A 12,379-nucleotide genomic window follows, 5' to 3' on the forward strand; every position below is an offset into this window, starting at 1 on the left:
AACACAGGAAATGAACAGCGAAAAAGTGAGAATACATATTTAGTTTTATCTGGCCATTTGGTCTGAAAATTCGGAAATCCGCCTATCGGCGGAAAATTCTCATCCCTGATTACCTCATATTTCAACCAAAGGAGTTGAGCGCCGCACATGTCTCCATCTCGCAGATGAGTCAGAACATCTCCCAACATGTCTGTGCCATTCAGGAACTCAATCCAGGCGATGCCACTGTGTTTGACCCAAAAAAAGTACAAAGATGACGACAGTAATTCGATGCGGTCGACGTTGCCAGAAAACGCCAGAGTCTACTTGAATTTGTCCTGGCCGTGAAGACTGCTGAATGTCGCCAGTCTGGCCAAGGCCTCGTGGATCTGGAAGGAGGAAGAACGCGTGGCGGCGTGGCTCAGCATCTTCTCCGCCGTGTCGAAACTCGGCCATGGCGCCTTGATGCAGTAATCCACCACAAATTTCTCATCCTGTGGTCAGAGCGTGCATATGATATTATTTTATTTTTTAATGTATTATATTGTATTGTTTTGGCTGTACCTTTATTAAAATTACATTTCACAGCAGCAAAGTTATGAAAGGTAGAGGAAGGAAGGAATTAGAAAAACAAAATACAGGCGCTGCTGTAAAGGCAGCCACTCTCGTGGCGCCATCTTGAAGTAAAAAAAACACACAAAAAACAAAATACAGTGATACCTTGGGCTTACGAACTTAATTGGTTCCCAGACAGAGTGTGTAAGGCAAAAAGTATGTATCCCAAAAGTTAATTTCCCCCAGGAAACCATTAAAATGAGAAAAATGAAACATAATTTTCTACTTTGTAATTTTCTAAGCCTTAAAACTACATAAATATACCTTATTTTATGTATAATAAATGTGCTACGGTATTATAATTAAAGAAATAAACTTTACTGTATAATAAAGTCGTTGATGGCTTTATTATCGTATTTACCTTTGTGATGGTCGTTGATGGCTTGATGGAATGGAGTGGCCACTTTCATCAGCATTAAACACTTGATGAGGAACATAGCCTTCTTCTTTGACCATCTTGAGGTGCTTTCTCTGCGATAATTTTACCTAGTTCCTCATCAATTGTCTTCTGTTTAGCTATCAAAGTTGAAACGAGTCCAAATTTCACTGTTTTCTATCAATTTTCTCACTCTCTCTCAGTCGTCTGCCTGTCTCTTTAATGTTTAAACTACCTCCCTTCACTGCTGCGTTCTTGACCAATCACGTGGCTTTAACCGAAGACTGCGGGCGGGGAATAGCGGACAAAAAAAAGATGGCTGCCATTTTCTTTTTTGGAGAACGGCTTCACTCTCTCTCTGTCACTGTAACAAATGTATTGTATTGTCACTCACCGTGATCTTCATCAGGTTAATTCTGGCCTCCTCCACAAGGTCGGTCCATTCATCTGGTGCGTGGCCACCCACCGACGCCGAGGCCAGCTGCTCCAAAACGAAGGCCAGCTTCACCTTGTAAACGAGCTGAAGAAAAAAAACATCCTTTTTGAATTCCGCAGTGTTTTCCCGACGTTCATTGAGCTATGACATATATTTTTTTAACAATGGAAAACACAACAAACTAAAATGTCGCAAAAGCTCTGTACACAAATGATTTGGATTTGACAAATATGAAAGGATAAAGTATTATATTTAATATCATTCATTGAAAATCAGTGGCGGACCATCGAGGGCTGCAAACCTTTCTCTGCTGGCCTAAAAATATCTGCGTCACGGACTGATGTTAATTATATTTCATCCATGAATTACAGTAAAGTCTCGTTATATCGATATCGGTTATATCGATAGTACTGCTTATTATGATACTATTTCTATGAACGCAAGGAAAAAATTTACATGCCGCAGGATCGGATATATCGATAGTCCGGTTATATCGATATTTTTTCCGACTCCCAAGAATATCGATATAACGAGACTTTACTGTATTACTAAATAATTCCAAATTGTCTTTCAGCTTCCTTTTATTACTTTCCCCCTGTTGCGCTCCTTCCAGACGCGCATTTTCGTATTTAAGCATTTAACCAATCGCATTTCAGCCATCATTTGTTACCAGGGTCATAAATCTATCTGGATGCCTTCACAATCCGTTTTGCAGGCCCAGTCGCATCAAATGTGTGGTCAATGTCAGAGTTTTCGCAAACGATAATTGGCTAGTCGCTAGCCAATCATAGTTTGCGAAAACCGCTCTGATCACAAGGCGCTAGTGACAAGAGCATACTGGCCAGTGCTAGCACACTGTATCGGTAGAGAGCTGCGTAAGCAAATATATTGTGTTGATTTAATTGCAGTTTTGTCAACCCACAATGGCTGAACCACACTTTTTTTCAGTCTGGATTGATTCAGATGTAACGCTACTGAAGGCCTAGCGATGAAATCCACGGCCCGCCACTGTTGAAAATACAGATTTGTTTTTTTAATAGACAGTCTGACTTGCAATCTTCTAAAGATAGACTTTTGGCAAACGTACCTCTAAATCCAATTCAAATAAAGTAGCAATCTGTTCGGCCTCATCAAATTTGTGCTTGTGAAGAAGTCTGCTGAGCCTGATGGCAAGAGAAGTCAAAGTGAGCCACAAACGAATAATAATAATAAATAATAATAATAATAATAATAATAATAATAATAATCCATTTCATTTCTAAGCGCCTTTCAACACTCAAGGCCACTTTACAGTCACAAAAACGTTTTTTCTGCGGGTGAGCAGCAGCAGCCACATGCGCGAGCACTCAACCTGGAAGTAAATCAAATAGATAGAATGCTGGCTAGCTAAACAGCTAACAGATAGCTAATAGATAGACAGTTACCCAACTAGTCAGATAGCCCTATAGCTAATAAATAGCCAGCTACATAGTTAGCTATCTAGACAGATAGCAAATGGATAAATAACGAGCTACATAGGTAGCTAGCTAGCTAGACAGATAGCAAATAGATATGAACTACATAGCTAGCTAGATAGACAAATAGCAAATAGATAGCAAATGGATAACTAGACAGCTAGATAGACAGATAGCAAACAGATATCAAATGGATAAATAGCCAGCTACATAGCTAGCTAGCTGCGGTGACGTTCTTTCCGGCTGTCTTCCATCTTCGCCCGAGGCGGGCCATCTGAATGAATGAAAGATAAAACGGGGCACCTACCTATTCTCTGGTAAAGTCTCCGTCAGGCAGCAGACAATGAGGGAGGAAACACAATCTCCTTGACTGCTCCAGCCAGCCAAAATGGAGATAAATAAAGCACAAAATCAAGTAGGAATCGCCACATTATTGGCGAATGAATTTCATGCTGACTCACAAGAGAAAAAAAAAAAATACCTTTCCGAGGTGGGACGAATCCCCTCCAAGAAATAAATGGTGTCCTGTAAGCGAAGTTATAACATGTTGCTAAGTAAAAATATGAGTAACTGGTCTTGCTTTTTAGCTCACCCTTATTACAAAAGGAGCTGCCGGAACAAAAACAGAACATACAGTGATACCTTGGCTTACGAACTTAATTGGTTCCCAGACAGAGTGTGTAAGGTGAAAAGTGTCTATTCCAAAAATTAATTTACCATAGGAAACCATTAAAATGAGAATAATCCGTTCCCAGGTCCCCATAAAAAACATAATTTTGTACTTTCTAATTTTCTAAGCCTTAAAACTACACAAAATATACCTTATTCTATGTATGATAAATGTGCTACGGTATTATAATTAAAGAAATAAACTGTACTATATAATAAAGTCGTTTTATTTACTTTTTTGATGGTTGTTGATGGCTTGATGGGATGAAGTGGCCGGTTTCATCACCATTAAACACTTGATGAGGAACGTAGCCTTCTTCTTTCACCATCTTGAGGAACGATCCCTTGTAGGTGCTTTCTCTGCGATAATTTAACCTAGTTCCTCATCAATTGTGTTCTGTTTAGCTGGGTTGATAGCTTTTTGCATCAAGTGTACACATTGCTTGTGCGGGTTATTTATGGAGCCTGATTGATGGGAATTTTAACCTTGCAGTCTACACACTGCCTTTGAACTATCAAAGTTTGAAATGAGTCCAAATTTCACTGTAATCTCTCTGTCGTCTGCGTGTCTCTTTAATGTTTAAACCACCTCCCATCACTGCTGCGTTCTTGACCAATCACGTGGCTTTAACCGAAGACTGGGGGCGGGAAACAGAGGAAAAAAATGTCAGCAGCCATTTTCTTTATTGGGGAATGGCTTCACTCTCTCTCTGTCTGTCTGTAAACCCCCGCCGCCCCCACTGCTGGAACTGAGAGTAACGTGGCTGTAACCGACGACTGGGGGTGGGGAATAGAGGACCAAAACAAGCTGGCTGCCATTTTCTTTCAGGAGAAAAGGCTCGTTCGCGAACGACACATCACTCATTATGGCAGCTCCGTATGTATCCCGAAAAATAGTTTGTTTACCAAGGTAAAATTTTCATCAATTTAACGCTCGTAAACCGAAAAATTCGTAAGACAAGGGGTTCGTAAACCGAGGTATCACTGTAACAAATGTATTGCATTGAAGCAGGAAAAGCAGCTCTGTTCCAATACTTTTGTCTAGCCGACATCATTTCCTTTTTTTCCCCGTAATTTTTTTTTTTTTTACCAAAAAAAATTGAGCTGTACAAGACAGTTTTCATAAAGTTGAATGTTTAAGAGCAGGCCACATTCAAAATTGTGATCCATCACCGTGCTTATTTTCATCTGGACCAGGCAGGACACGGAGAAGACATCCAGGCAGTAGAGAACCGTCATGGACGGCAAACATCGGATCTTGAGGGAGTTAATCTGAAAATATGAACGCGTATATTTCCACCATGAGCAAGTTGAGCAACGCAAAAAGGCTTGAACATTGAACTGACACGGCTACCTGACTCTTGTTTTTCTTCTCCAGGGTGATCATCTTCACGCTGCCCCCTGCTTGATGACTGGAATCAACATGGCCGCCAGAGGAGAATAAAAATATACAGTAAAGTCTCGTTATATCGATATTCAAGGGAGTCCGAAAAAATATCGATATAACCGGGACTATCGATATATCCGATATCGATATAAGGAGACTTTACTGTATATACAATTACATTACTTTTAGATAGTAGTGTACTTTATATGATGGGGTTTAAAAAAAACAGAATCACTGTTACCCTTCCACCAAGGCCGGAGAGTCTAATTCAGTGATTATTTCAAAGTCGAGAAGAGCGACATTCGGCCAGACGAGAACCATGACCAGGAAATCCACACACCAAAGACTTAAGACTTCCTGAAAAAAAAAAAAAACACACGGTAAGGAGATTACATTTTTTGGGGGGAGATTTAAAGCGGTGTCCACATAAATTGTAATAATAATCAAAATTAGTTTCATAGTAATCATCAGCTGGAAGTAGAAATACAGTAATACCTCATCTTACGAACTTATTTGGTTCCCAGAAAGTGTGTGTAAGGCAAAATGTTCATCTGCCAAACATTAATTTCCCATAAGAAACCATTAAAAATTAGAGTAATCTGTTCCCAGGATCGCATAAAACAGAATTTTCTACTAACTAAGCCTTACAACTACACAAAATATACCTTATTTTATGTATAATAAATGTGCTCTTGGGTTGTAATTAAAGAAATAAACTGACCTGTATAATAAAGGCGTTTTATTTACCTTTGTGATGGTCATTGATGTAGTTGCCTCGTGATGATATCTGAGTGGAGTTGCCGTGCTTTCTCGACAATAATACCCTCACACACACTGTCCCATGCTAGCTTCTTTTCATTCATCCAAATCAACAGAAGTTTTTCAACCTCTTCTATTGCCCGAGACCATTGCTTAGACAACACAGAAACACCCTTAGCCACACGTAGCAATGGTCGACTTAGCATACTGGTACTGGGACGCTAAGTCACACAAACATACACCTCGTTCGTGTTTTTCGATAATGTCCTTCTTCTGCTCGACCGTAATTTTGTCCTCTTCGGCTTAACACTAGCCTGTGGTGGGGTCTTTTTCGGTCCCATAATAGCAAAAGTATTCCACTCGATAACAAACCATGTGTGCATTCAAAGAAAGTGGGTGTGGAAACTAGTCCGCCAGCCACCGTGTGGTTTGGATCGTCTGCCGAAAACTAGTTCCTATGCCAAGATTATATTCTTGTGAATTTAATGTTCATAAGGCAAAAAGTTTGTGAGCTAAAGTGTTCGTAAGCCGAGGTATCACTGTACTGTATTTTCCGGTGTATAAGGCGCACCAGAGTATAAGACGCACCCTCAGTCAATGGTGTACTTTCAAAGTTTTTCCATATGTAAGGCGTACCGGACTATAAGGCGCACCTTGAACGAATGAAAAAAGTTTTCCAAATATAATATATAAAAGATATCCCACATTATAAGGCTATAAGGCACTACAGTAGAGGCTTTGACAAGAGGAAATGGAGTCAGTGGCGTGGCTCAATATGACTTCACATATAAGGCACACGTGCGTATAAGGCGCAGGGTCATCTTTTGAGGAAAATGGAGGCTTACGGTTATCATGTTTATGTCTCTTTTTTTTGACAAACTGCTGCTTACTGCGAAAATAGTTTCCACAATACGTAGCACACAAAAAATGTTGTCCAGACAGCACAAAAAATGTAGACTTTTTTTTCACTAATCGGGTGGGAAGGCACTCCACAAATTCAACTATTTACATACCAAGCAAACGTTGAAATGTATGCAATTCAACTCACCTCTGTGTCAAGAATGTACAGAAATTTTCCAATCACCACCATTTTCTTGACACCTTTAAAATAGAAAAACGCAATCAATACCTTTTATTCCGATTTCAAAAAATAACCATTTGAACACTTAAAAGGACAACCGACACCATTTTTTTTTTGTTTCCTAACTGACATCAGAAAAACGTTTTATACAATCTAAAATACCCAAAACACGCAGGCTGATATTTTTAGTCAAATGCAAAACACCAATAAAAATGACTTAAAGTGTCCCAAAAGTGCCACAAAATGAGCTCGGAACTGGGCAGATTCATAAAGTCCCATCCTCTTGTTCGTGATGTCACGCCAGGATACTCTTTTACAAACTGCCTTGCTCCAGAATCAAAACAATGGCTTCAGTTTCGGAGAAGATGCTTTCTTGTTACTCATCCAGTTATGAATATGATTCAAATAGTTCTGAAGAGGAAAGCATACATGTTTGCAATCGATTAAAGAAGTCTTTCCGTATCAATTCGAGCCGTCTGGACTCCGATGTAGCGTCCCAGAAAATGCACAAGATGGCGCACAAGCTCCGTTGGAAATGGGCTGACCTGTCTGCTGGGAATTTGTGTCCACTTCTATATGGTGTTATCGCAATTGATAGTCTTGGTGCGGCATACGATTCACCATCGCGTTATTTATGTGTTTTTCCTTTCACATAATTGTCAAATTGGTGTTAAAGTTTCATGTTCATATTTCGCCCTTTTCCTTACCTGTTATCAAACTTCTATCCATGGAGTGAGCGAGACACATCTTGGACTGATGAGGGTCGATGGTCCAGTGACTAACTGCGTGCTCGCCGTCTCCCTGCCGAATTCAAAGACAGTGAAATAGTGACAGATTGTCCGAGCCTGTCTCTGCACGGCATGGCCAGCCACTGGGGGGTTTTAAAACGATCTTTTTTTTCATGTGGTTAGCTTACAAATGGATTTGATTGACAGCTCAAAATTGAGCAAGGCATGTTTTCATGCATTCAGCAGACTCACACACATCATTTAACAGAACGTTTTTTTTTTTTTTACAATTTCGAACCCCCATTTTAAAAGCTTGGTGATTTTTTTCAGACTGTCAACTTCAGCATAAGCAAACTATACTGATCAATCAAAACTATACGTAAGGTCCACTCACCCCGATCAATAAATGGATTTCAGTATTCAAAGTGAAGGTGACTGCATTGCTGCAACCTTCGTCATGGTACATCTCGGTGGAGCAGAAGTCGATCTTGATGACTCGCTGAAGCTGCATCCATCCATGCAAAAAAAAGTTGTTTTTGCTTCATTACCGTAATTATGCATCCACACGAGAATAAAAAACGATTTTGCTCACCTGTTTTAAAGTGGACATGTCCATTTTTTCGATTGCTGGGACAAAAAGAAAAGTATTAATTTATATGAAACGGAAAATTACACTAGCTTTGACATTGTAAAACAATGCTGCGTGTACCTGTTTTGATCTTGGCCAAATTAAGGTTGGTGATGTGAAAGAATCCATCTTTTATGACCAGAAACACGTGGTAGAGGCCTGTAGCGAAATTAAAGGGAGTAAAACTGAGGGCGAGGGGGGATGTTTCAAATTGTGTTTGGTATCAAGAGAAAGAAAGTAAATAGTTTCTCAAATTTTAGGAATGTTGCTTTTTTTACCCTGTGACGCCTTGTTTTCCTCTGTGATGAGAGTACAATATGTTTTCTTGTCGCCATTGTTAGGTTGGACAACCAAAGTCTGTCGAAAACACAATAGTGAAAGCCAACACGCCGTTTAAAAATGGTATATTAAAGGACAACCGACACCATTTTTTTGTTTCCTAACTGACATCATAAAAACGTTTTATAGCATCGAAAATACCCAAAACACGCAGGCTGATATTTTTAGTCAAATGCAAAATACCAATAAAAATGACTTAAAGTGTCCCAAAACTACTTCAAAATGAAGTAGTTAAAAAGTTCAATTTCAGAAGGTCCCGCCCCCTTCTTCGTGACATCACGCCAGGACGTCTTGCCTTGCTCGAGAATCAAAACAATGGCTTCAGATTCGGAGAAGATGCTTTCTTGTTACTCATCCAATTATGAATATGATTCAAATAGTTCTGACGAGGAAAGCATAAATGTTTGCAATCGAATAAAAAAGTCCTTCCGCCTCATTTTGAGGCCTCTGGACTCCAATGTAGCGCCCAGAAAATGAACAAGATGGCGCCCAAGCTCCGTTGGAAATGGGCTGATTTGTCTGCTGGGAATTTGTGTCAACTAGTATCAAATAGTAGTCTTGGTGCAACACACAACGATTCACCATCGCGTTATTTTTGTGTTTTCCTTCTAATTTCGCAATCAACACGAGGTTTTCAGACCAAACAAAGTACCCAAAATGCATTGTGTGGTCAGGGGCGTTCCCTCCGTGACGTGACGTCAGGAATCGTCACAAACTCGAAAACAAGACGTCCTGAATATTCAGTCTTAAAACGTAAAATAAAGCTGTATGCGGTGGAATCTTTGTAAAATACGCTCAGTAAAGTCATTTGAAGCCATTTTACAAATTATGGACACAACTTGTCCGGGGGCGTCGGTTGTCCTTTAATGTACTTTCGATAAAACACTCTATTGCCACACCATTGTATTATTTATTAAATACGCTATGAAAAAAGGTAGTTTTCTTTGGCCACTTTAAATTCAGAATGACATGCATCAACGTGAAGGGGGGAAAAAACATACTTTGGTGAGGAGTATTCTCTTCTGTGGAACAAAGATCAAGTGCAGGTTGCCATTTCTTTCGCACACAAGCACAAATTGTCCATCCAGGCACACATCGATGGCGTCCACGGCACTTTCTACAAAACAGGAAATATATTGTTTGTTTGTTTGTTTTTGTTGGATGGGGTAGTTGGGTGTGAGAAAACATTTTGCAAAAAGTAATCATAATTCAATAAGAGCATGAAGACACCTTGTGCTGGATGCGACCAAAAATAATCTAACAAATCAAATCCTGCATTGATTTCATTTTGGCATCTGAAACAAAAACAAAAATCAATGAATTTCATACCAAAGTGAAGCAGCAGTAGAATGGTTTGGTAGTTTTGGTCGAAAAGGACGACCGTTTTGTCAGCGACAAGAATACTCCAGTTTCTTCCGCTGATGGAATAAATATGAGGGTGCGACTGCACCTATAAGGGGAATAATAATAAATAACAATACATTTCATTTTAAGCACCTTTCAAAGCTCTCAGGGAGACATTACAGTCACAGACCAGCATAGGTACTATAATAAATAAAATACAATACCAAATAGAATCCAATTAATAAAATACAGTTATAAATAGAAACAAGAGAAAGAGCTGCACAGAAAATGCGATTTTAAATATGTGGGTTTTGAGATGGGATTTGAAGGTGGGAAGAGAATCAATGTTACGAATGTTGGGAGGAAGTGAGTCCCAGAGTTTGGGGGCAGAGCAGCTGAGAGCCCTGTCCCCCATCGACTGAGACGGGCAGGGGGGCATACAGAGGTGGAGGGGGGACGAGGATCTGAGGGAACGAGAGGGAATAGAAATTTGAAGAAGGTCAGATAGGTAAGGAGGGGGGCAAGGTTATGGATAGATTTAAATGTATAAAGAAGAATTTTAAATATAGAATCAACTTTAAAATGATTCTTTATACATTTAAAGCTATCCATAACCTTGCCCCCCCCTTACCTATCTGACCATCATTTTTCCCCCTCTAGTTCCCTTAGATCAGAGGTGTCAGAGTGGTTTTTTTGCTGCGGGCCACATTGTAGATATGGTTTCCTCCCGAGGGCCGTTATGAATTTGGGGAAGCCATTAGAATGTTTAATCCCCTCCACATATTACATACAGAGCGCTAAATAAAATAATTAATAACTAGTTTTCAAATCTGAAGTCAAGAAAAATGACTTATTGTGGTTTACATCCAAAAATATGACATTTTGGCTCAGATTTTAGCAAGTATAATGGACAAGTTCACAAGTTTGATTTACTTTCGCGGGCCGAAAACAATTATGTGGCGGGCCGGATTTGGCCCCCGGGCCTTGACTTTGACACCTGTGCCTTAGATCCTCTTCCTCCCTCCACCTCTGTGGATAAGATGTTTATTATATCAATGGAAGTGGTTCACTACAGCCACGATAATAAAACATGTTCAATTAGATGGTTCTAGATTTACAAGTGACATTTGCAAGTTTGAAGTTTCTCATTGTTTTTATTTTATATTCATGTTCTGCGGGGATAAGGAGAGTCTGCTCCATTGCCACTCAGTAAATTGCAGTAATCGCATGGGAAAAATCGTTGTCGTTGGAACATCAAATCGTGATAAACCGAGGGTCCATTGACCCGTGCAGTCTTTTTTTTTTACCTCGCTCGAGGACACTTTAACCAGTGTGTCCACTTGGTACAAGTTAGTGCCATTCTCCTCTGGTGAAGCACTGCCTAAGCGGACAGTGAGCGAATCCTCGTTGACCAAAAACTCCACGTCGTTCCACATCTCGGCTTCTTTTGGGGAGCTCACAAGTAATGAACAGTATTGGGTGTTCACGAGAACAATAACTGTCCGATAGTTACACCTTCCATTTCGTGTCGTTTGACTCGCTAATTTATAAACATGCACGAATAGGGTTCGCTATTAAAACGGTGGCTGCGTAAAAAAAATAAACTATAAAAGTAGCGGTTATGCCATTTAGTCTCGCCTTTCTTCAGAAACGAAAAGAAATTATAACTGACGCCCAAGAAAGTGCAGCCATTAACTTTAGAAATTGGCGCGCGGTAAATCCGTTTGAATGCCCTACATTTTGTCTTTCAGGGACAGTTTCCTTGTGGGCGTTTTGCACAAACTTTTTATATATGTATACACACTATTTAAAGTCTAATTTTTAAGCTATGTGTGTCATGAATCACACTTACAGCTCTTTTTTTAGTGGTTGTATGGTGACTGCTGTCGATCAAGCACAGCGTATGCCTGGGAAAAAAAGGTGAGGGTTAAAACAACACCATTCAGGCTTTAAGCTGTACGCATGCGCCAGTCATGAACAAATGATAAATTTCAGAATAAGGTATCCTGATAACACCAACAACAGACCTTCGCCCTTTACCACAGAAATGTAGAGTAACATGAAAAGATTTTTTGAGTATTATATTTAATGAAAAGTAAACGTAATTTTGGCTATTTATCTTCAAGATTTCAGGTACATTTTATTTTAATTTGAAATTATTGGACAACGCGTTTGTTTTGACAGTAACCAGGCAACGCTAGCGACTTCGCAACATGAAGTTCGCTACCGTTTCAAAAGCTGTTTGCTGATTTAATAACATAATCATTTCAAATTACTCCCACGGGAAAACGTAATTGATGTGTTAATTAACATTCGATGTGTTTTATTTTTGGAATTCCCTTTCTGGTAAGGAATGTCAATGGCGGTGAAGTAATAATAATAATAATAATAATAATAATAATAATAATAATAATAATAATAATAATAATAATAATAAATATTTGTCTATGCAATTTAATTAAAATGCTTCATTGAAGACAGCCCGCTCCAGTGGTAGAGCTACAAGGGCAACCCAGCAGTATATTTTTTTGTCCTGTTTTGCACTGTTAATCATTTTCAATAATTTCTCAGCGTCAAATGTAGT

The 12,379-nt window shown here is 39.4% G+C and overlaps 1 protein-coding gene across 1 annotated transcript in view; it reads right to left on the reverse strand.

The window, feature by feature from the left end:
* kntc1 (kinetochore associated 1) overlaps positions 1–12,379 on the reverse strand; it is a gene marked incomplete at its 5' end in the record, with an annotated part of 60,982 nt that overhangs the window by 33,026 nt on the left and 15,577 nt on the right. Inside the window, 18 exons of the mRNA XM_088993533.1 lie at positions 114–225; positions 307–473; positions 1,365–1,490; positions 2,494–2,569; positions 3,168–3,230; positions 3,342–3,385; positions 4,703–4,801; positions 4,884–4,941; positions 5,158–5,273; positions 6,724–6,776; positions 7,464–7,557; positions 7,879–7,989; positions 8,077–8,111; positions 8,194–8,271; positions 8,391–8,469; positions 9,453–9,568; positions 9,781–9,901; positions 11,648–11,702. Coding sequence (XP_088849659.1) covers positions 114–225; positions 307–473; positions 1,365–1,490; positions 2,494–2,569; positions 3,168–3,230; positions 3,342–3,385; positions 4,703–4,801; positions 4,884–4,941; positions 5,158–5,273; positions 6,724–6,776; positions 7,464–7,557; positions 7,879–7,989; positions 8,077–8,111; positions 8,194–8,271; positions 8,391–8,469; positions 9,453–9,568; positions 9,781–9,901; positions 11,648–11,702 — 1,603 coding nt within the window. The remainder of the gene's footprint in view (positions 1–113; positions 226–306; positions 474–1,364; positions 1,491–2,493; positions 2,570–3,167; positions 3,231–3,341; positions 3,386–4,702; positions 4,802–4,883; positions 4,942–5,157; positions 5,274–6,723; positions 6,777–7,463; positions 7,558–7,878; positions 7,990–8,076; positions 8,112–8,193; positions 8,272–8,390; positions 8,470–9,452; positions 9,569–9,780; positions 9,902–11,647; positions 11,703–12,379) is intronic.

This window comes from Hippocampus bargibanti, linkage group LG04, assembly GCF_051943395.1.
Source record: "Hippocampus bargibanti isolate YZ-2025 linkage group LG04, ASM5194339v1, whole genome shotgun sequence".
NCBI lineage: Eukaryota > Metazoa > Chordata > Actinopteri > Syngnathiformes > Syngnathidae > Hippocampus > Hippocampus bargibanti.